This window comes from Mya arenaria, chromosome 7, assembly GCF_026914265.1.
Source record: "Mya arenaria isolate MELC-2E11 chromosome 7, ASM2691426v1".
NCBI classification, from domain to species: domain Eukaryota; kingdom Metazoa; phylum Mollusca; class Bivalvia; order Myida; family Myidae; genus Mya; species Mya arenaria.
In genome coordinates, this window is record NC_069128.1 from 29,272,212 (window position 1) to 29,297,970 (window position 25,759).

Below are 25,759 nucleotides of genomic sequence, written 5' to 3' on the forward strand. Positions count from 1 at the left end.
TATTGCTTAGTTGTAATACGCAGTATGACTATTGCTTAGTTGTAATACGCAGTATGACTATTGCTTAGTTGTAATACATAGTATGACCATTGCTAAGTTGTAATACATAGTATGACTATTGCTAAGTTGTTATAAGCAGTATGACTATTGCTTAGTTGTAATACATAGTATGACCATTGCTTAGTAGTAATACATAGTATGACTATTGCTAAGTTGTAATACATAGTATGACTATTGCTCAGTTGTAATACATAGTATGACTTTTGCTCAGTTGTAATACATAGTATGACTATTGCTAAGTTGAAATACGTATGTGACCATTGCTAAGTTGTAATACATAGTATGACCATTGCTAAGTTGTAATACATAGTATGACTATTGCTCAGTTGTAATACATAGTATGACTATTGCTCAGTTGTAATACATAGTATGACTATTGCTTAGTTGTAATACATAGTATGACCATTGCTTATTAGTAATACATAGTATGACTATTGCTAAGTTGTAATACATAGTATGACTATTGCTCAGTTGTAATACATAGTATGACCATTGCTAAGTTGTAATACATAGTATGACCATTGCTAAGTTGTAATACATAGTATGACTATTGCTTAGTTGTAATACATAGTATGACTATTGCTTAGTTGTAATACATAGTATGACTATTGCTTAGTTGTAATACATAGTATGACTATTGCTTAGTTGTAATACATAGTATGACTATTGCTTAGTTGTAATACATAGTATGACCATTGCTAAGTTGTAATACATAGTATGACCATTGCTAAGTTGTAATACATAGTATGACTATTGCTTAGTTGTAATACATAGTATGACTATTGCTCAGTTGTAATACATAGTATGACCATTGCTAAGTTGTAATACATAGTATGACCATTGCTAAGTTGTAATACATAGTATGACTGTTGCTTAGTTGTAATACATAGTATGATCATTGCTAAGTTGTAATACATAGTATGACCATTGCTAAGTTGTAATACATAGTATGACTATTGCTTAGTTGTAATACATAGTATGACTATTGCTCAGTTGTAATACATAGGATGACCATTGCTAAGTTGTAATACATACTATGACCATTCCTTTATTGTAATACATAGTATAACTATTGCTTAGTAGTAATACATAGTATGACTATTGCTCAGTTGCTAACATAGTATGACCATTTCTTGACTATTGCTTAGTAGTAATACGTAGTATGACTATTGTTTAGTTGTAATACATAGTATTTCTATGACTTAGTAGTAAGACATAGTATGACTATTGCTTAGTTCTAATACATAGTATGACTATTGCTTAGTTGTAATACATAGTATGACCATTGCTTAGTTGTAATACATAGTATTACTATGACTTAGTAGTAATACATAGTATGACTATTGCTTAGTTGTAATACATAGTATGACTATTGCTTAGTTGTAATACATAGTATTACTATGACTTAGTAGTAATACATAGTATGACTATTGCTTAGTTGTAATACATAGTATGACTATTGCTTAGTTGTAATACATAGTATTACTATGACTTAGTAGTAATACATAGTATGACTATTGCTTAGTTCTAATACATAGTATGACTTTTGCTTAGTTGTAATACATAGTATGACTATTGCTTAGTAGTAATACACGTGATGAGTATTGCTTAGTAGTAATACATGAGATGAATATTGCTTAGTAGCTATACATATGATGAATGTTGCTTAGTAGCTATACATATGATGAATATTGCTTAGTAGAAATGCATATAATGCATATTGCTTAGTTGTAATACATAGTATGAATATTGCTTAGTAGTAATACACGTGATGAATATTGCTTAATAGTAATACATATGATGAATATTGCTTAGTAGTAATACATGTGATGACTGCATAACTAACACTATAATGGCAAAACTATGAATAAACTGCCATTACGACCAAAAAACTTCCACGTTGCTGCAGTTACGAACGGAACAAACATGCCAAAATTGCTTTCCTGCGATGTAACTTTGAAGGATGACAGACGAACCGATTTGAAGAACCTCTTCTACATGAAGTATGTTAGGTGTTGTTTTTAACATGTTTACGTTTTAAGACTATTTATATATATATATATATATATATAGATAAACTGTTTTCAGTGTTTATTTTTAAATAATTAACATGCACCGTACGGTTTGAGGTTACTGTTTGTATCGTGGTGTTTATATTGGCTTTTGCGCACAAACCATTAAGTGATTTTTGAATGAAGTGCTACATCTATGACATGCAATTTGATTTCAAACATCAACGAAATACACCGACTGCCGCCGTCACATCAATGGCGTATTATTTTGCGTATCTCATTGCATTTACCTTTGAAGAGACAGGCTCATTATCCCGCAAAGCATTGGTTTCGCGTCAACCGGCTAATTAAACCGTAGCCTTTACTATCGCTCTCAAAAAACCGCGCGTTTACAAACGAAATTCTTAGAAGAGGTCGAATTGACTGCCCGAAGCCTCCGCTGAGGCGGTACAAGTGGACTGTCACAGCTGTGCGAAAGATCGAGCTTTGTTTAACTGATGTACGAGCACATTTGCTTATTTTATTTGAAAACAGTAGTATGTCCATGATCTAATTTTGTTTAGATTTAATGAAATTTCGAACATTTCGACCGGGTTTCCTCAAACATTCCAGAGAATTAGTATTCGTCAATCTAACTAATGGTTGACATTTAGTGCCTTCATAAAACTTAGCAAAACATGTTAATTACATTAATATAATTCATCAAACATTCCAATGTTTTGTTACATTTATTATGCAGGGCGCCGTGTGCTACAGCCAATGTTTTGTTATCTTTATTTCACAGTGCGCCGTGTGCTACAATCAATGTTTAATACCTTTATTACGCATTGCGCCGTGTGCTACAACCAATGCTATGTTACCTTTATTAAACAGTGCGCCGTGAGTTACAACTGATGTTATGTATCCTATTTAACGCAATGCGCCGTGTGCGACAACCAATGTTATGTAACCTATATAACTCATTGCGCCGTGTGCTACAACCAATCTTATGTAACCTATATAACGCATTGCGTCGTGTGCTACAGCTGATGTTATGTAACCTATATAACGCATTGCGTCGTGTGCTACAACCAATGTTATGTAACCTATATAACGCATTGCGCCGTGTGCTACAGCCAATCTTATGTAACCTATATAACTCATTGCGCCGTGTGCTACAACCAATCTTATGTAACCTATATAACTCATTGCGTCGTGTGCTACAGCCAATCTTATGTAACCTATATAACGCATTGCGTCGTGTGCTACAGCTGATGTTATGTAACCTATATAACGCATTGCGTCGTGTGCTACAACCAATCTTATGTAACCTATATAACGCATTGCGCCGTGTGCTACAACCAATGTTATGTAACCTATATAACTCATTGCGCCGTGTGCTACAGCCAATCTTATGTAACCTATATAACGCATTGCGCCGTGTGCTACAGCTGATGTTATGTAACCTATATAACGCATTGCGTCGTGTGCTACAACCAATGTTATGTAACCTATATAACGCATTGCGCCGTGTGCTACAACCAATCTTATGTAACCTATATAACGCATTGCGCCGTGTGCTTCAACCAATCTTATTTAACCTATATAACGCATTGCGCCGTGTGTTACAGCTGATGTTATGTAACTTATATAACGCATTGCGTCGTGTGCTACAGCTGATGTTATGTAACCTATATAACGCATTGCGCCGTGTGTTACAACTGATGTTACGTAAACTCTATAACGCAGTGCGCCGTGTTCTACAACAAATGTAATGAAACATCTATAACGCATTGCGTCGTGTACTACAGCTGATGTTATGTAACCTATATAACGCATTGCGCCGTGTGCTACAGCTGATGTTATGTAACCTATATAACGCATTGCGCCGTGTGTTACAACAGATGTTATGTAACCTATATAACACATTGCGTCGTGTGTTACAACTGATGTTATGTAACCTTTATAACGCATTACGCCGTGTAATACAACTGATGTTATGTAACCTATATAACACATTGCGTCGTGTGTTACAACTGATGTTATGTAACCTTTATAACGCATTACGCCGTGTACTACAACTGATGTTATGTAACCTATATAAATAAAGCATTGCGCCGTGTACTACAGCTGATGTTATGTAACCTATATAACGCATTGCGCCGTGTGTTACAACAGATGTTATGTAACCTATATAACACATTGCGTCGTGTGTTACAACTGATGTTATGTAACCTTTATAACGCATTACGCCGTGTAATACAACTGATGTTATGTAACCTATATAACACATTGCGTCGTGTGTTACAACTGATGTTATGTATCCTATATAACGCATTGCGCCGTGTGTTACAACTGATGTTATGTAACCTTTATAACGCATTACGCCGTGTAATACAACTGATGTTATGTAACCTATATAACACATTGCGTCGTGTGCTACAACTGATGTTATGTATCCTATATAACGCATTGCGCCGTGTGTTACAACTGATGTTATGTAACCTCTATAACGCAGTGTGCCGTGTTCTACAACCAATGTTATGTTACCTATATAACGCATTGCGCCGTGTAATACAACCAATGTTATGTTACCATTATTACGCTGCGCACCGTGTGCTACAACTGATGTTATTTTACCTATATAACGAATGACGCCGTGTGCTACAACCACTATTATTTTACCTTATTTCCGCTGCGCGCCGTGTGCTGCAACCAATTTTATGTTACCTTAATCACTCAGTGTGCCGTGTGCTACATCCAATGTTATTATACATTCAATACACAGTGTGCCGTGTACTACATCCAATGTTATGTTAACTTTATCACGCAGCGCGCTGTGTGGTTCAGCCAATGTTATGTTACCTTTTATACACAGTACACCTTTCGCTACAACCAATGTTATATTACCTTTATTACGCAGTGCGCCGTGTGCTACAACTGATGTTATATTACCTTTATTACGCAGTGCGCCGTGTGCTTCAACCAATGTTATATTACCTTTATTACGCAGTGCGCCGTGTGCTACAGCTGATGTTATATTACCTTTATTACGCAGTGCGCATGTGTGCTTCAACCAATGTTATATTACCTTTATTACGCAGTGCGCCGTGTGCTACAACCAATGTTATATTACCTTTATTACGCAGTGCGCCATGTGCTTCAACTGATGTTATATTACCTTTATTACGCAGTGCGCCGTGTGCTTCAACTGATGTTATATTACCTTTATTACGCAGTGCGCCGTGTGCTACAACCAATGTTATATTACCTTTATTACGCAGTGCGCCGTGTGCTTCAACTGATGTTATATTACCTTTATTACGCATTGCGCCGTGTGCTTCAACTGATGCTATATTACCTTTATTACGCAGTGCGCCGTGTGCTTCAACTGATGCTATATTACCTTTATTACGTAGTGCGCCGTGTGCTTCAACTGATGCTATATTACCTTTATTACGCAGTGCGCCGTGTGCTACAACCAATGTTATATTACCTTTATTACGCAGTGCGCCGTGTGCTACAGCTGATGTTATATTACCTTTATTACGCAGTGCGCCGTGTGCTACAACCAATGTTATAATACCTTTATTAAGCAGTGCGCCGTGTGCTTCAACCAATGTTATATTACCTTTATTACGCAGTGCGCCGTGTGCTTCAACTGATGTTATATTACCTTTATTACGCAGTGCGCCGTGTGCTTCAACTGATGCTATATTACCTTTATTACGCAGTGCGCCGTGTGCTTCAACTGATGTTATATTACCTTTATTACGCAGTGCGCCGTGTGCTTCAACTGATGCTATATTACCTTTATTACGCAGTGCGCCTTGTGCTTCAACTGATGTTATATTACCTTTATTACACAGTGCGCCGTGTGCTTCAACTGATGCTATATTACCTTTATTACACAGTGCGCCGTGTGCTTCAACTGATGTTATATTACCTTTATTACGCAGTGCGCCGTGGGCTTCAACTGATGCTATATTACCTTTATTACGCAGTGCGCCGTGTGCTTCAAATGATGTTATATTACCTATATTACGCAGTGCGCCGTGTGCTTCAACTGATGTTATATTACCTTTATTACGCAGTGCGCCGTGTGCGCCGTGTGCTTCAACTGATGCTATATTACCTTTATTACACAGTGCGCCGTGTGCTTCAACTGATGTTATATTACCTTTATTACGCAGTGCGCCGTGTGCTACAACCAATGCTATATTACCTTTATTACGCAGTGCGCCGTGTGCTATATCCAATGCTATATTACCTTTATTACGCAGTGCGCCGTGTGCTACAACCAATGTTATATTACCTTTATTACACAGTGCGCCGTGTGCTTCAACCAATGCTATATTACCTTTATTACGCAGTGCGCCGTCTGCTACAACTGATGTTATATTACCTTTATTACGCAGTGCGCCGTGTGCTACAACCAATGTTATATTACCTTTATTACGCAGTGCGCCGTCTGCTACAACTGATGTTATATTACCTTTATTACGCAGTGCGCCGTGTGCTACAACCAATGTTTTATTACCTTTATTACGCAGTGCGCCGTGTGCTTCAACCAGTGCTATATTACCTTTATTACGCAGTGCGCCGTGTGCTAAAACTAATGCTAAATTACCTTTATTACGCAGTGCGCCGTCTGCTACAACTGATGTTATATTACCTTTATTACGCAGTGCGCCGTGTGCTACAACCAATGCTAAATTACCTTTATTACGCAGTGCGCCGTCTGCTTCAACTGATGTTATATTACCTTTATTACGCAGTGCGCCGTGTGCTACAACCAATGCTATATTACCTTTATTACGCAGTGCGCCGTCTGCTACAACTGATGTTATATTACCTTTATTACGCAGTGCGCCGTGTGCTTCAACTGATGTTATATTACCTTTATTACGCAGTGCGCCGTGTGCTACAGCTGATGTTATAATACCTTTATTACGCAGTGCGCCGTGTGCTTCAACTGATGCTATATTACCTTTATTACGCAGTGCGCCGTCTGCTTCAACTGATGTTATATTACCTTTATTACGCAGTGCGCCGTGTGCTACAACCAATGTTATATTACCTTTATTACGCAGCACGCCGTGTGCTACAACCAATGTTATATTACCTTTATTACGCAGTGCGCCGTCTGCTTCAACTGATGTTATATTACCTTTATTACGCAGTGCGCCGTGTGCTACAACCAATGTTATATTACCTTTATTACGCAGTGCGACGTCTGCTTCAACTGATGTTATATTACCTTTATTACGCAGTGCGCCGTGTGCTACATCCAATGTTATATTACCTTTATTACGCAGTGCGCCGTCTGCTTCAACTGATGTTATATTACCTTTATTACGCAGTGCGCCGTGTGCTTCAACTGATGTTATATTACCTTTATTACGCAGTGCGCCGTGTGCTATATCCAATGCTATATTACCTTTATTACGCAGTGCGCCGTGTGCTACAACCAATGTTATATTACCTTTATTACACAGTGCGCCGTGTGCTACAACCAATGTTATATTACCTTTATTACGCAGTGCGCCGTGCGCTACAACCAATGTCATATTACCTTTATTAAACAGTGCGCCGTGTGCTACATCCAATGTTATATTACCTTTATTACGCAGTGCGCCGTGTGTTTCATCCAATGTTATATTACCTTTATCACACAGTGCGCCGTCTGCTACATGCAATGTTATATTACCTTTATTACACAGTGCGCCGTGTGCTACAACCAATGTTATATTACCTTTATTACACAGTGCGCCGTGTGCTACAACTGATGTTATATTACCTTTATTACACAGTGCGCCGTCTGCTACATCCAATGTTATATTACCTTTATTACGCATTGCGCCGTGTGCTACAACTGATGTTATATTACCTTTATTTCGCAGTGCGCGTGTGCTACATCCAATGTTATATTACCTTTATTACACAGTGCGCCGTCTGTTACATGCAATGTTATATTACCTTTATTACGCATTGCGCCGTCTGCTACAACTGATGTTATACTTCCTTTATTACGCAGTGCGCCGTGTGCTTCAACTGATGTTATATTACCTTTATTACGCAGTGCGCCGTGTGCTACAGCTGATGTTATACTACCTTTATTACGCAGTGCGCCGTGTGCTACAACCAATGTTATATTACCTTTATTACGCAGTGCGCCGTGTGTTTCACCCAATGCTATATTACCTTTATTACGCAGTGCGGCGTGTGCTTCAACTGATGTTATATTACCTTTATTACGCAGTGCGCCGTGTGCTACAACTGATGTTATATTACCTTTATTACGCAGTGCGCCGTCTGCTACAACTGATGTTATATTACCTTTATTACGCAGTGCGCCGTGTGCTACAGCTGATGTTATATTACCTTTATTACGCAGTGCGCCGTGTGCTTCAACTGATGTTATATTACCTTTATTACGCAGTGCGCCGTGTGTTTCAACTGATGTTATATTACCTTTATTACGCAGCACGCCGTGTGCTTGAACTGATGCTATATTACCTTTATTACGCAGTGCGCCGTGTGCTACAACCAATGTTATATTACCTTTATTGCGCAGTGCGCCGTGTGCTTCAACCAATGTTATATTACCTTTATTACGCAGTGCGCCGTGTGCTTCAACTGATGTTATATTACCTTTATTACGCAGTGCGTCGTGTACTTCAACTGATGTTATATTACCTTTATTACGCAGTGCGCCTTGTGCTTCAACTGATGTTATATTACCTTTATTACGCAGTGCGCCGTGTGCTTCAACTGATGTTATATTACCTTTATTACGCAGCACGCCTTGTGCTACAGCTGATGTTATATTACCTTAATTACGCATAGCGCCGTGTGCTACAGCCAATGTTTTGTTACCTTTATTACGCAGTGCGCCGTGTGCTACAGCCAATGTTTAATACCTTTATTACGCATTGCGCCGTGTGCTACAACCAATGTTATGTTACGTTTATTACACAGTGCGCCGTGTGCTACAACCAATGTTATGTTATCTTTATTACGCAGTGCGCCGTGTGCTACAACCAATGTTATGTTATCTTTATTACGCAGTGCGCCGTGTGCTACAACCAATGTTATGTTACCCTTATTTCGTAGTGCGCCGTGTGTTACAACCAATATTATGTTATCTTTATTTCGCAGTGCGCCGTGTGCTACAGCCAATGGAATGTTATCTTTATTTCGCAGTACGCCGTATGCGACAGCCAATGTTATGTTACCCTAATTGCGCAGTGTGCCATGTGCTACAACCAATGTTATTTTATCTTTATTTTGCAGTGCGCCGCGTGCTACATCTAATGTTATGTTACCTTTATTACACAGTGTGCCATGTGCTACAACCAATGTTTTGTTAACTTTATTTCGCAGTGCGCCGTGTGCTACAACCAATGCTATGTTATCTTTATTACTCAGAGCGCCATGTGCTACAACCAATGTTATGTTATCTTTATTTCGCAGTGCGCCGTGTGCTACAATATATGTTATGTTATCTTTATTTCGCAGTGCGCCGTGTGCTACAACCAATGTTATGTTATCTTTATTTCGCAGTGCGCCGTGTGCTACAACCAATATTATGTTATCTTTATTTCGCAGTGCGCCGTGTGCTACAGCCAATGTTTTGTTATCTTTATTACGCAGTGCGCCTTGTGCTACAACCAATGTTATGTTATCTTTATTACGCAGTGTGCCTTGTGCTACAACCAATGTTATGTTATCTTTATTTCGCAGTACGCCGTGTTCTACAACCAATGGTATGTTATCTTTATTACGCAGTGCGCCTTGTGCTACAACCAATTTTATGTTACCCTTTTTTCGCAGTGCGCCGTGTGTTACAACCAATGTTATGTTATCTTTATTTCGCAGTGCGCCGTGTGCTACAACCAATGCGCCAATATGGAGTAATCAGGAAAACTTCAATTATTTCAATTTCAAACTTCAAGCCATATTTGAACCGACGGAAACGACCTTCCCCTTGGAAAATTATGTTTCCAAATCAGGTTTTGGAATCGTTGATAGCAACGCCCATATCATTCATAGTAAAGAAAACAAGGACCAAAGTGGTATGGAAACCATTTATTAATGTTGCAAGTGATAAACATATTTAATATTAAGCCCCTTAATGTGGCGGGTTTTCGCGGTATCAAGACAAGTTATTTCGTTGTATTTCCATGCGTTCCGAAAAGCGAACAGGTGCCGAGTGGAGGGGCGAAAATGAACCGATTGGCGGATACAAAAATACGCAAAGAGGCGGCGAAATGTTTTGCATTAGTATTTCCCATTTTCGCTTGGCGACTTGCCGCATATTATCCCCGCCACTTGCGGTATTTATGCTTTTTACCTCTGACACTTGGCGCATTTTTGCATCTTGCCCCCCCCCCCCCAATGTGGCGGTATTCGCGGTATTAAATTAAATCATTCCGCTGCATTTGCATGCCTACCGAAAGGCGAACATGCGGAAATGCACCAGGTTTTGGGGCTTAATCGCACCAATTCACGAAGTGAAAATGCCAAAAAATGAAAGTGGCGGCGTAAAAATGCGCTGTATTTTTATTTCGCAATTTTACCGGGCGATATTGGCTATATTTTTTGCATTGCCACTGAGCGCAATTTTACATTTAACAAACGGAATCATACCGCTTCATTTGTATGCCATACCAATTTTCGTCAAGCCACTTGTAGCGTTTTCGCATTTTTGCCCCTCCATGTGGCGGATTTACTCAGTTTCGCCTTTTCGCCGCGATAACAATTGCATAATGCAGAAAACAGCCACCATAAGTAACACAGTATGTTTGGACAATGATTATGTCCGATAGTTTTATACTCTAAAACTTTTACGTAATTTTACTTTTAGGCATCTCATTCCTCGCTTACGATCACACATTCACATGCAGTCAAGTCTCAAACATAAACCCATTGTTTGATTTGAACTTCACCCTTACACAAAGAGACTACATATTCAGTATTGAACATGGAGACAAGTAAGTATTTTTCTGTAAGGCTTATGTCTGACTTTCGATTTTATTGACTCATTTTCTAACAATTGAGAGCTACAAGTATATTATAATTTATTTACTAATATACTAAGGAAAATGCAAAATCCACTTTGGCCCGTTGATATATAAAATGCAGATATTGAGAAACAAAAGTCAAAAACACACTTGTCAAGCTTGAAAATAAATTTAATAGTTATAGTTGAATACATGTTCATACTGACGTTTGATACAGTAATACAAATGCTAACTTTGTTGATATTTCCGCAGCTTTACAGTGACTTTTAACGTGAAAAGTGGTGGGTTCCGGTACTTGCACAACATCAACACAAATAGATTTTACAGAACCGATGTATATAATGGCCATACAGTGTCGGAAACGGTGGAGTTTAAATTTGACTTTGTAGCTCCAAAGCATTGTTCCGAACAAGACTCTGGAAGAACGTGTATACCCGGAGAAGAACCAATCACAGTCGATGAAGATTTTACTAAGGTAATGCCAATTGCATGACTTTGTTGCCTTTAATAGATTTTTAGATGCCTAAATGTCGGTATATATACTATTTAGTATATTTCCATCATAAATCCACACGCAATACATATCACACAAAGCGGTAGTCCTTATTTCATCCAAGTGCCACACGGCCATATTCCTCTCTGCTAACGTCACATAATAACAAATAGCACTGAATTATATGACGTCAAATAACAAACAGTGAGTCTTTAAAAACATATATTATGAAATAATTGGTCATTTAAGTGATTTAAGAAAGTAATGTATATCATTGAAGGGTTATTAGCACTGTGTTTTGATCCAGAAATGTCGTATTCGACTCTCGTGTTTTTTTCTTCAGAATCCGAATCTGAATAATCCACTCGATTCGAATTAATCCTCTGTCCTAAACCTTTTATACAGTGATCGGAGTAATAACCGTGTATGCCTTAAGAAAACACAGAGGCAAGCACATAAGCCTTAAACCTAAAAAAGACCATGTTTAAATGCACCAGTATAAAGGTCAATCAAATATGTAACAAGAGACGTTATAAATCAAAACAACACACATTACGCAACTTTCAAACTATCGTAATCGGTTCTATTTCTGCCCGTCTATACATATTATTTTTTAATAACACATAAAAGAAATTTCAGATTTTATAAAGTTCTTAAAAAATATCACATATTATTGGGAAGTAACTATCCATATCAGAATTGCATTTGAGGTTTAAAGTATGACGTCATCGAATGTAGAAATTTCCGTAAGTATATTACATCAACACAATATACCTTATGAAATGATCTGTATAGCAATTAACATGAGTTTGTGATTCCTCGTATATTATTCGCGACAAGCATAAATATACTACATAGTAAATATGCCGTCATAGTTTGCCGTAAATGCCATGGTAAAAATAATGACAATTTAAAAGAATACTAAAATATTACATAAAAACCTATTCCTGCTTGTCGCCTATTATATAAAGGGAGTTTATAATAATCCATTGAACCATATATCAGAATCCCATTACTCCTAAATGGTCTGGATGGTTCGACGATCTTTCTGGACTTTTTGAATACAGACTTGAGGCATATCTCCTTGAGCCAAACATTCATGATGAGCTCATTGAACTAAATCCACTGTCTCCAGTTTTCACCTACACTGAAAATAATACCAACAACGTCGAATTTCCGACATTTACTCCTCCGAGGTCGGGGATGTTTTCCGTGTTACTGACAGCCACCGATACGTCTAACAATTCAAAGACTTCAAGGCGCCTGGTCTTGTTTGACGACTCGTCTGAAATAACAATTACGAAACCTGGTCTTCTTACGAAATTGCCAGACGCTGAAGATGTTGAACAGATAGTTGTTGGAGACGGAGGCTTATATATTGTCAGTGCTGTTAAGGAAACTGGTTTTATGTGGCAAACATCTGAAACGGATTCAAAATCACGGATTGAAATCAACTGGGAAAATCACTTTATAAATAAATTACACAACGATGGAAAATTGCTAAATAAAGTACTACCTTTCCCGACACAATTCCAAGACTTTGAAGATGATGGAGTTCTGAGAAGCACAAAGTAAATTCATCAATATTAACAAACGAAACGGAACATTTTAGAAAAAAGAATTTGTATAAGCCAAACAAAATCGTTTCTTTGTTTAACTTTAATCTGAGATTTGAAGACCTATCTAATAGTCTAAAGAAAAAAAACACCCATTTTAGAAAAAAAACTAACTATTTTAATGATATATGTTGAGTGTAAAAGTGCAGCCTTATACTGCATAAAACAACATCACAATAATTATTATACTTTCCTCATTGCATACTTAGTTAATCTGTGCAAGCTAATACAATTCAAAATTCAGTCTTCTTGGAAAAAAACTAGCACTACTGTCACTTGTAAATCGCCATAAGAGTGTGCCTCAAATAGTGATCGGTTGCATAAAAGATTACACTTTCTCGTGATATCTGTTTCAGATACGTTGCTATCGATGACAACGAGGGCGATAGAACATTAAAGGCGATACCTAATAAACATGGACTGGTCAAATTTGAACTAAATCGTGTCTTTACAAACGACAGACAGGTTTGTTATAGTTTTTGTGTACGAGGATTAGTTTTATACATATACATAGTTTTCTTAGTTTTTCTTGAGATAAGCATCATCTTGTCAACGGACGTATCGTACGATCGCTTTTTCTCAGCGACATTTCTAAATGGTTTATATAATATATGTTTTCTAAATATTTAGTCATTGGTTAGTTCAGACTAAGTATATTTGATTTTAAATATAAATGGTATATTTTACTTGTGACGTTGACTTAATAATTTACGAACTTCAAGATTCTGGTGATATTTTCTTGAATACTCTTTGATTAGAGGGATCATTATCCGTATGTAACAAACACCACAATAAGGCTTTTGCAGGTGAAATTGTCTGAAATATTCATTACAAATAACAAAATCATCAAACGAGTAGCCATTTAGATTCCAGTATCGAAATGGGAGCAAATACCATTGGAGGAGAGTTATGTTTTCTGGGAGCAACTCGACGATGGGAATCACGTTAGGGTTTGGCTGCGTGCGACTGACGTCATGAACAATACGGCTGTTGATTACACTGAAGTTCATTTTGACAACACACCACCGAGAATCTCAGATGAGCTTTTAGAGGAAAACGTTCAAATGGGGACATATACGTTTACATCGAGGTAAGTATTTTAACTGATTTTTTCAATTGATACGTAAACACACAACAATTTTAAACAAAGTAATCTTGAGTATATCAACATAGTTGTCTTTCAATTTAATCAGCTAATCAGTAGGGATTAAATGATGATCGAATATAATCGAAAGTCGATTATTTACGTCCGAAGTCGGCGATAATGTATTATATAAATCCTTAATCGCTTGTCGCTATGTATAGCAAAGGGAAGTAACCGTTGTTTTGTGTTTGGACATGTACGTGTATTCTATATATTAACAGGTAACGGTACTAACATATACGGCAGATATAAATAAGGGGAGTTAACAATCGGAGCACCTCGGTAATTTTCGATTGAAGACACCCTCGGAAGTATATGCACGGTTTAAAATGTCAGAGTTCTTTACATTTAACTATGCTGCAATTGGATCGCATACTTATTTCAATTAAGCATTTAAGCCTAAGGATTTTACTCTAAGGGATCTGAATAAGTAAGCGATAACACCTTCACTGGGAATCAATTTAAAATTAGTAATACAAACTCACGTTAAAACACTACAATCAATTATTATTATTATTATTATTATTATTATTATTATTATTATTATTATTATTAATAATAATATAACGAACTACTTTTACTAATGAACCGGCATACATCCGAGTTTTGTTTTTGATGGAAAATGGCCGAAGTGCTCCAATTTGGGAGTTAACTTTCGCAATTTCATTTCTAAATGGCAGCAATTAACGAAGGGCGTGATCTTTCTGATTCCCCTGGCAATACACGGTCGATTTTCTGGAAGTAATTCGGGTTAAGAAAACCAACATGGCTCAGTATTGGTGCCTGCATGACTGTAATAATTAATGACAGATGTGAAATGATCTATAGATTTTAAAGTTGGAAAATTGTTTAAAGTTAAACTGGTATTTGGTAGGTGCTGTTGAAATTAAAGCAGTTTCACCTTGTTTTTATTTGCCATTTGTTATAAAATTTATTATGATAAAGGCTGTTTTAGTAAGTTTGCCTGATTTCTTTGAAAGTAAACATGTTCAGCTTTGGTTATTGACCTAAGTTCTAATATCTTGTTCTGAATGGTTTATATCAGAATCATTATGTGTTATACACATGATTATGATTGCTAAAGTAAGCAATCGTAATGTTGAATTGACTCTTGTATGTCAAGAGTTTAGACTCCATGTAGTCAGTTTATGGTTGATACTTTTGATTTTGATAACTTGTTTTCCGGTAAAGAGTATTGACATTGAAAAGAGTCTTTTTTCTAGATAAATGTTTTTTTTGCTAAATGTGGTGATTTTCTTATTAAAGATTTCATGGTTTATCAAATATATTTAAACATACATAACACAAAGAGAAGATATAACATATCACTTTTTATTCAACTATGTACAAATCAGTATGTCCTTGGTTACATTTTTTAATTCATTCACTTGTTCAGTTTCGATTATATAATCGATGAATGATCGAAATGGCTCGTTTGATTATTTTCGATGATCGATAATGACTTTTGTCCGATGTTCAATCCCTACTAATCAGGAACTGTATCGCAACAAATAATTAAGCTTAACATGTGCAACGTTAAAGGTATAAGTCCCATATATAAAGCAAGTTTGAAATACTTTGCTCGATCCGAATACCACTGACGAAGCCTCCGCCATAAACGAAGCTAATGTATTGTTTTACCTGATAATACAAGGGCCAGAATAACTAAATATTCACATTGGATGTTCGATAATCAATTATTTAAGTATTTCAATATTTTTAAGAGTAACATTTCAAGCATCTGACGACGCAAGTGGTGTTCATAAGTTGCAAATGACTCTTTATGTCGGAAACAGTTCTACACCGAAGAAAATACACTCTGTCTCAGCGAATAGAAACGACGTAAGTTATTTTAGCTAGTGCCGAATTAATAGTTCATGTCCCGATCGGATGCAGAGAAACATAACAACTATCGGCTTCATTAAAATTGTTAACTTAGTCAAAAGTGAACTAAAGACGACCTAAAGACATTATTATGTTTAAATAACACCTACTATAAAATCTATGTTAACAAATGTGAACTGATTGTGTTGCTGTTACTTTACAGACTGCAGGAATCTGTGACAAAGACCCATCGTGCAACTGTGTTCTGGAGGTGTGTTACCGCATTCAACAAACGATTGACCTTGACAACTGCTGGTTTCTCGTCCCAAAGGAAGACCTCAACAAATCGGGCACATTACAAGTTACCACGTACAACCAGGCTTTGCTTTCAAGAACATTCAACTTGACGGTAATTACCGAATTTTAGAAAAAAAATACATTTTTTAGAAAGAAGAGTTAATATTACAAGGTTACATGCTAAACTTTAAATGACAACATTAAGTGCTCACTTACATACAGCAATTCGAAATGTTTTTGAACATGCATTTAGTTTACAAATTGAATTGTTTTGCACATGTTAGGCATTGTGCGTTGTGATTCAATTTAAAGTGTGATAGCCTTTCAATAATATACTATGTTATCAGAAACAGTAAGTTATAATAAAAAAAAAATAATTTAGTATTTAAATGCCTATGAAACCGCTTAAGGAATTAAAATATAATGAATTGATTCTATATTATTATTTCTTTGCAGATTACAAACTTGAATAGATTATATGGACTTGAATGTAAGTTAAACACTTTTTGAAAAGAAACAAATACTGTTTTCAGCCTTCCAGCAAGTTAATTTTGCCTACCTTTTTCTATATCAATAATACATATAAATAAGTTATACCATAATACTTCCACTACATTTTTACTACCACCAATAGTAATACGACCACTATTACCACTACTACTACTTCTACTACATCATCAACAACTTGCACTACTTCTACCACTACCACTACTACGTTTATTATTACTACTACTACTACTACTATCACTACTACTACTACTACTACTACTACTACTACTACTACTACTACTACTACTACTACTACTACTACTACTACAACTTCTACTTCTACTACTACTACTGCTACTGCTACTGCTACTGCTACTGCTACTGCTACTACTACTACTACTACTACTACTACAACTGCTACTACTACTACTACTACTACTACTACTACTACTACTACTACTACTACTACTACTACTACTACTACTACTACTACTACAACTACTACTACTACTTATAATTCTACTACTACTACTACTACTACTACTACTACTAGTACTACTAGTACTACTACTACTACTTCTACTACTACTAATTGAGAATAAAATTAAGAATCTGCTAATTTTACTTGATCAAATATTTCAGATTTCGAACCGACGAACATACGGATTGAAGAGAGATTGTCGAGTGGTGTCCGTCTCACTTGGGATATTCCTGAAACACCTTCTTGCTACTGGAGGGTGGACATAACGTTAGTGGTCTTCCTTGGCAACGGACAAACAAGAGAGATACAAGTTAACAGCGAGCAGACTTCAGTTGACATTGTCGGCTTGGATCCAGACAAAGAGTATAGCGTGTCTCTGAATGTTGGACTCGAGGGGACCGAACTGGCTTCTCTACCATACATTTTTCAAACTGGTAATAATGCAAGGTAGACGTTAACATGTCAGCATACGACACTTTTTAAATCATAAAAAACATAGTTATGCTTGTATGGTCATCGATGAAATTGAGTACTGTCTAATTAAATATTAGGAATCTAGACAGCAACCTGAATGATAGGCAATTTGTTTTTTCGTCAGTCGCTTAATATATTTCTTCAAAGATGGAAGTTTTAAACAACGTTAAATGTTAGGTCTGTTTTTCTGCAGATAAATTTATATCGCCGAAAAAATGAAAGTTAATAAAATGGATATACGACTCGGACAATATACACCTTCTGGGGCAAAATGCCTGAACTTATAATGTCATATGACCACCAATGTTGTGTTATATAAATTTTATTAATTATAATGTTTCCATAGTTAAGTAATATCATTTATGACGTTGTCAAGCAATAACAAAAAGTAACAGTTGACAATACAACTGTTGAACATTTTGTATATATCTGACAGTATTTTGGAGACATTGAAATTATAAAAGACATGTTATACTTAGTATACTATATACTATCATAGTATTGTTGATAGCTAATAATATTGCTTATACCGATTTTATGGTGATGTTTTAATGAAAATTCATAAATTGAAATGTTTTCAGCATCTAGACACCCAATGAATTGCTTTGATTTTATTTAAACCGTGGATATAACGGCAATACATTGATGAGTACTTGCCTTCTTGTTTATGATGATAAATTCCTCTCGCAAAATATAAGGTGGAATATAGCGTCCTTACATAACTAAATTTTCAGTGCTTTGATTTTATGGAAATTTTGCAGATTCGTGTTATCTTTAAAACTGTTTTTGACTTGCTAGGAATGTTCAAGCGTGTGACGTCTTTTTCTTTTAAAATTTTACTAATCATTTGATAGAAAAGGTAAGCAAATACATGTCGTGTTTTTTATATTTAATTATGTTTTCTTTGTTTGTTCTCAGTTTTAGTATGATGATGCTTTTTATTTTGAAACTCTATGATCACACAGTTTTAAATTTTTTATTTATTAAGGCAGACTGTGCGTGATGTTCATAGTTTCAAACAATAACTGCATCGTATCTTTGAAAAGTTTTTGCATAAGTAACTCTGAATTGTATTCCTTTGTTTGCAGATAGAGTTGGGATCCCTAATCATTGACGTAATTGGGGTTCAACTATAAGTTTATCATAATTTGCTTTATTATTAAGTTTCCTCAAGTTAATGCATACTTTGATAAGAATTACATTTAGGTTTGTACTTTATTCAGGATTGTTGGAATAAGGGTGAGGTTGTGTACGCAAACTGGTTTATCTCACCAGTAAAGTTACATTTTACTGACCGTTGAAAGGCGGTACCTAACATTCCTTGATAAACACACCTACTTTTGTTATATAGTATATATGCACTGTGTTCTTTGTGAATTTTGTTTGCTGTTGTTCCATTTTTCATGATGAGAATTAAATATTGACCATTCAATTGTATAAAATATTGTTTATATCAAACTCATCGGGTGGTAGACATTATAATTATAGTAGACATGTACTTTTTCGTATATCATATATTATCAATATTGTCATACAACTGTTGAAACTCTTGTATATCTGACAGTAATTATTATACATCGGGTGGTAGACATTACAATTAATAACATATCTGTCCTACTTTGTATATCTTATATTGTCATTGTTTAATATTTAAGTAATACTACTAATGAAGTTGCGAAACAATAACAGTACGTAATATTTAACCATACAAATATATTTTACATTGTTTATATCACTTTGTCTTCTTACATACATCGGGTGGTATAAATTGAAATTATAGTTGATATGTAATACTTTGTATATCATATACTATCTTGGTTTCATGTTAAATTAATATCATTGATGGAGTTATCAAACAATTTTAGAAAGCAATGCTTGACCATATAACTGTTCAAAGGATTGTATAATTCTGAAATGATGTTTAAATAGATCGGGTGGTAAATATTAATTGTACTAGACTTATCCTACTTTGTATATCAAATTTCTATCATTGTTTCAAAACAATAACAGAAGGTAATATTTGAACAGACAAATATTGAAAAGATAGTATACATGTATTTCTGACATCTGAGTATTTCCGAACTGAATTCAACCTACTTAATGTACATGCAAACACCATATGTACTGTAACAGTACATTCTAATTAAACAACAATTTTATTCAAAGTATACATGAGTGTTTATGTTGTTATACATGTTAATGCATTTAATTGTTTAGTATTTTAAAAATAAATTAAACTGCTGAAAGGTTGATCATTAAAACTGTTTTTGTTTGTTTTATTGTTCGGCATCTTCAACTTCTTGCTTTGTGTTTGCAGGGGAATCAATGGCGTCCGAATTGTTGTTATCGCCCATTTGTGACTTTCTCTCACATGAAAATGAGATAATATCAGAAATCAGAACAAAGATCTGTCAAACAAGAATTTATCCTTGCAATTTGTACACAACCAGATGTGTAGTCAAATAATATTGACTTTCACAGATGCATTTAATCCCCATGGAGTTTGATTGCAAAATGATTTTGGTACAAGAAAAAGGCTTTAATGATTCAATGAGATGTACATTGTAGTGTCTGTTGACCAAATATTATACACGAAATAGACTTAGTGTCTATGATAATACCTCTTCCTATGGGTGGCTGGACGAACTCTGATTGAATGATCTTAGAAAGCCTATTAATATAACAACCTCCACGTTTTTATTTGGTAATTAATTGGTATTATTAAGTGGGGGTTTTAACGTTTCGCGCATGCGCGCTTCCTAGTATAGGCAGTTGGCACTGACACAAATATATAGTTATTGTTTATTTTGGGTTTCTAAACCATTAAATCGACGCCGCCTTTCGCTCGGCCTGCCGATTTCTTGGTTTAGAAGACCAACACTAACATAACAAAAATAAGATTTATTAGGCTTTAAATGTAACGACATTCATAGCCAACAAATACACTCTGTGTTATGTTTTTTTTACCAAAAATAAACAATAAATATTACATACACTCTTGACAAGATATCCTTCGGATGCGCAAAATGCATGGACATATAATCTTAATAGCATATATGAAATGTTCTTTGAGTGGCATGCGTTGATAATAACATAGCAAACATTATAACATGCATAAGAGGGTTACAGTAAGGGTTCTTGACTGAATTTTTTATTCAGTTCCTGAAAAAAGTACGTTTTTTTCCCGATTTGTTACAAGACTATTACTCATTTTACTTTTGTGTAGTATTTGTTTCGCTGTGCACGTATTCGTCAAACCGTTATTGTTAGATACGTATTAAGACTGAACATTTGCAAACTTTTTTACTTTAAATATTTTGCGCATGCGATTTCGGAGTCACACTTCCATGACTGACCGTCAAACCTTACGGCAAATGCAAACCTTCCTTTCCAACTTTTGATTTTAATTTCCCATAAGCCCTTTAAAATACAAGTATAATTCCTAGCTAAATCTTCGCCAGTTATATCAATTTCCATTACAAGTTTCGAGTCCGCAAATTAGTGAAAATAGTTCCGAGAACTAAAGGTCCTCAACTCTAAATCCTGTGATGTATTGAACTTAGTCTGTCGGTGTTATAAAGTAGTCCTCAACCCCTTATTCCCTGTTTACGTGCAGGTAAAGCTCCCTAGTCGAACAATTAAAATATGAATATCTTATGGACACCATATTTTAACAAGGGATGTCTAAGATTTGTTACACTTGCCATCCCGATATCGTCGCTGACTGCTAAATGAATCACTGGGATAGTCGACGCAACCGTTGTAAACGTAGTCGATATTGTCATCTGGGGTGATATCCCGCATAGTTTGTGTGCGGGCGTTAATGTCGCTGGTCACTATGATTGAGGGTTCACCAAGTTCACAGATAATACATGTGAATAATTCGAACGGAATATCTATGTCGATAGTAACGTCGCCGCCGTAAATAGGTAAGTGTTCAGGAGCATCAAAACAAGAGAAAGTGCAACATACCCTTGTAGCAAAGATATCTGTTTATCTATCATAAGTTCAACACAAACTCAGTTTACTCCTAGACCCAAACTTAGACGGAACCACGCACACATTTGGAAATTCTTGGACAAATAAAGTTTGTGTTTCCTGGAACTTTTTTTTAAAGTTGTTTTATGTTGTTTGCAAGGTATTCACATATTCTTATTTAATCAGATTGTTTACAAAAAACATATAATTAAACATTGTCTGAGTTTTTCCTTTATCTTTGTATATTAAATGAACATATTTTGAAAATGGTATTAACATTATTTTGGGCTATGGCCGGAATCCTGTTTGATTGTTAGTACAGCTCTTTTACTGACTTAACAGTATATGTACATTTTGTCATCAACAACCAGTTCATCTAGTTTAGAGAATGTATTATTTCCATTATAAATGCATTCGTCAAAGAATGGGTATAGGTCGGTTCTTGCTTTTAAAATCCAGGCAGGTCTTCTGATGTGCGAACAATTAAGTTTGTAGATTTCCATTTTGTCTGGAACGCGTACATAAACGTTTTACCTGTCGTTGTAGTTTGGAAACTGAACGATTACTGGCCTGGGGGAATGTTTTCCGGGTACGCGGTATATGTATTGAAAACATACATGAGAATCGTCAATGCAGAGGTCTTCCCTAATAAGTTTGCAGGCGGTGTACTCTGGTTCCGCTTTTGACTTAATTGAACGTCCTTAGGTTGTTGTTTTCTACCAGTATTTCAATGCGGTTAGATCTAAGATCTGCAGATATTTCCTCAACAGAAACATTTGATGAATAAATGTTTTAACCTCATTAGGCAGCTTTGCATTTTGATATGTTTTTCTGTTTAATAAGCTTATCGACATATTTTACCATGAAATCGGGCTTACTATTCATGTTTCTTAACGTTGCGTCGAATTTCGATAAAATGTCCGTCGTAGAAAGGTCCGGTTCAAAGTCAAAGTCACTCACCTCTGAGCCAAGGCCAATGACTCGGAAACACGGGCATATTTCTGGTTAGCAGTCACGAGCTCATGGACGTCTGTCAACGCGGAAGGTCGGCACTACGCGCGGTACGGTTCCCTCCTTCTGAACGATCACTATGAGGTTTACGTCCTTCCGGAGTAAGGAGGCTAAATATTAAATTTTATTTTAATCGGCAGTAAATATGCCGGGCTTGCAGGGAAATTTTCATTGAAGCTGGAGATGCAGATTAAAAGTTTTTTTCTTTGCCCGCTTGAACACGAATCTAGTCTTTTTTATGACACAAAAATTATCGTTAATGCTTCAAACTTCAAATAAAATATAATCCACACAAAAAAGTGACATTATGTTTTACTATGCACACACATAAGTCACTACACAATTAATTTAACATTTTACTTTCCATGTAACTGACCAGCATCCACCAATTAGGGAAATCACTCTTACGTCATTAGAAAATATATGTGATTTATTGTCTGGTTTTGCAATTCAGAGTTTTAATGCTTATTCTAATCATACCGTTTGCGAATTATTGTTTTAATTTAAAACAAAGTCAAAGGAGAAATACGAAAAGGTAGCACTTATTAAGTTATTATATCCAATGGGATCCTTTTTCTAGGCTTATTTTGTTGAAAACATGTCAAAGGATTAACTTTGTCACGAAAGGGATCTAACTGAAGAAAGACGATAAAGATGGCTATAATGACGCTTGCAAAAGAAATCTTGGAATATATGGTATGTTTTGCCAAAAAAAGTTTGTTTAGAGCACTGTTTACAGTGATAACATCAACTAGTTTTCCCGGCTGTATGGTCAATCCACATGCGCACGGTTCCTCTAGTTGGCATACAAATGTAAAATGGTTAGATCTTCCAAGAGTATAAAATAATGATAATTTTTAACATTTAAAACAGCGAAGTTGTAAGTAGCAATATGCACTTGGGAATTTAAGCAAAGTAGATGTTGCTGATATTATCGGAAAATAGTAACGTCAAAAGGTTGTCCCTATGATTATGGCAATCCCTGCCTACAGTCAGGTGACCATCCAAATCTCTGCCCGGACACTGTCCTGACAATATCAAGACCAACTATTGTGCTATTCAGTAAGAAAATGTTAAAAATTGTTCTACATCGATAATTCGCGCTGCTCATCATTAAACGACTAACAACTGACTTTGATTAATCATTTCATAACACACTATAGACTTTTATAAGCTTTTCATTAGTACTGCCTCGGCGTGCTAATTCGCAAGTATGATATTGTTAGAAGAATAATAACCTAAATTGATAGTATAACACACTTTTAAATATTCATAGGTTATTCAGTGACAAATCGTCAAGTACCGTCTTACAATGTGAACTCGAAATGCTCATCTTTATATGACTTACAAATTGATAATTATGATGGGTGCCTCTTAAAAAGACCAACTTCGAATAAAGTTGAAGTCAATGTTTGATTGTACTGAATAATGTCTTCATCAATAACCACTACGTTTCCGGAAACTCATAACGAATGCCTCGTTCGGCCTCGTTCGGCAATTTCGACCAATTAAATCTAAGTCGATTGTTTAGTCTATAACACGCAAATATAGTACCAAAACTTGAATGCGTTAATTAACATTATCATATGTCGATTATAGTTGATATGTCTTCTATCTTACGAAAAAATAATTGCGAAAAGTATTATTTCGAACAACGACAAAATGGTGGCAACAACAAAGCCAATATCAACATAAACACCACCACAATCTATCACCATATTCACACAACTACACTACTCATTACAGCAACAACTACACTACGTAGTACAGCAACAACTACACTACGTAGTACAGCAACAACTACACTACCTAGTACAGCAACAACAACACAACGTAGTACTGCAACAACTACACAACGTAGTACAGCAACAACTACACTACCTAGTACAGCAACAACTACATAACGTAGTACAGCAACAACTACACTACGAAGTACAGCAACAACTACACAACTTACCTCATCGACAAAACAACTACAGCAACAACTACACTTCTAAATATTACAAGGCCACTGTACTAATGGAAGATGGGAGAGACTTACAGTTGTCAACGTATTACTTATCATTTTCACCTTTCGCTACACATCTAATTTCCATAATATTATTCTTATATTTTTCATAATTTCGTTATTATAATACTTAATTACAAACTTCGCTAAAAGAGTAAGATGAGTCTAGTATTTATCTTATCCATTTGTTATTATGATCATGCAAAGCACTATCAGCTTAATACTCACTTATTTTTATTGTACTGTTTGGTCATTTTACTTAAAATTGTATCCGAACTGGAAGGCACAGCGGGTATATAACTATTATCAGTCAAAGACCATATTTCCAACAACTTGACATCCTTTTCAATAATTTAAATATATACCAGTTCGTTAAGTGTGTCATTGTAAAGGACGTCATACAATATCTGAGTAGTTTACCTCTAGACTTGGTAAATAAGAGATATGATGGTCATTTAATGGTTATAATTATCCTCTAGCGGTTATCGCTTCTTTCCTTATCTAGGTAATAACTAGCAGTGAGTGAAGTGAAGTCTTAGGAGCTGGCGTTGTTTAATGAGTGAATCGGCAAATTGAATTTAATGTTTGGTTGGGGTTTCTTATGGCGTTTTATTAACCTCCATCTTTGTTTCGGCCATGTATATTGTTCGTTTGTAAGTAAATTATTAGTACAGAGTTTACAATATTGATAGTATAATTTAACTGTCTCATCTTGCGGATAACACAACGCAATAATTTCACAGATAACTTATGCGAACCTGAATCACGCAGTATTTTCATAAGCTTTTTATCCCACCCTACCTCACCCAATATATAGGCCAGTGCGTTTTACTTAATATACCTAATAAGGTCCTTTCCATTTTCGCT

The 25,759-nt window shown here is 35.7% G+C and overlaps 1 protein-coding gene across 1 annotated transcript; it reads left to right on the forward strand.

Annotated features, from left to right (window-relative positions):
- Positions 1-1,972: 1,972 nt before the first annotated feature.
- Positions 1,973-20,156, forward strand: LOC128240263 (uncharacterized). Its single transcript, XM_052956817.1, has 11 exons — positions 1,973-2,063; positions 9,933-10,129; positions 10,921-11,047; positions 11,330-11,552; positions 12,576-13,141; positions 13,543-13,651; positions 14,053-14,276; positions 16,055-16,172; positions 16,378-16,563; positions 16,908-16,941; positions 17,583-20,156. The coding sequence occupies exons 1-11, from the start codon at positions 1,987-1,989 to the stop codon at positions 17,870-17,872; spliced, it is 2,151 nt and encodes a 716-aa protein (XP_052812777.1). The 5' UTR covers positions 1,973-1,986; the 3' UTR covers positions 17,873-20,156.
- The last annotated feature ends 5,603 nt before the right edge of the window (positions 20,157-25,759 follow it).

Excerpts from the sequence above, each read along its gene's own strand:
- LOC128240263 (XM_052956817.1), top strand. The coding sequence starts at position 1,987 with ATGCCAAAATTGCTTTCCTGCGATGTAACTTTGAAGGATGACAGACGA. Across the intron at positions 11,553-12,575 it reads TCGATGAAGATTTTACTAAG|AATCCCATTACTCCTAAATG; the intron begins GTAATGCCAATT and ends ACCATATATCAG. Across the intron at positions 16,564-16,907 it reads CAAGAACATTCAACTTGACG|ATTACAAACTTGAATAGATT; the intron begins GTAATTACCGAA and ends ATTTCTTTGCAG.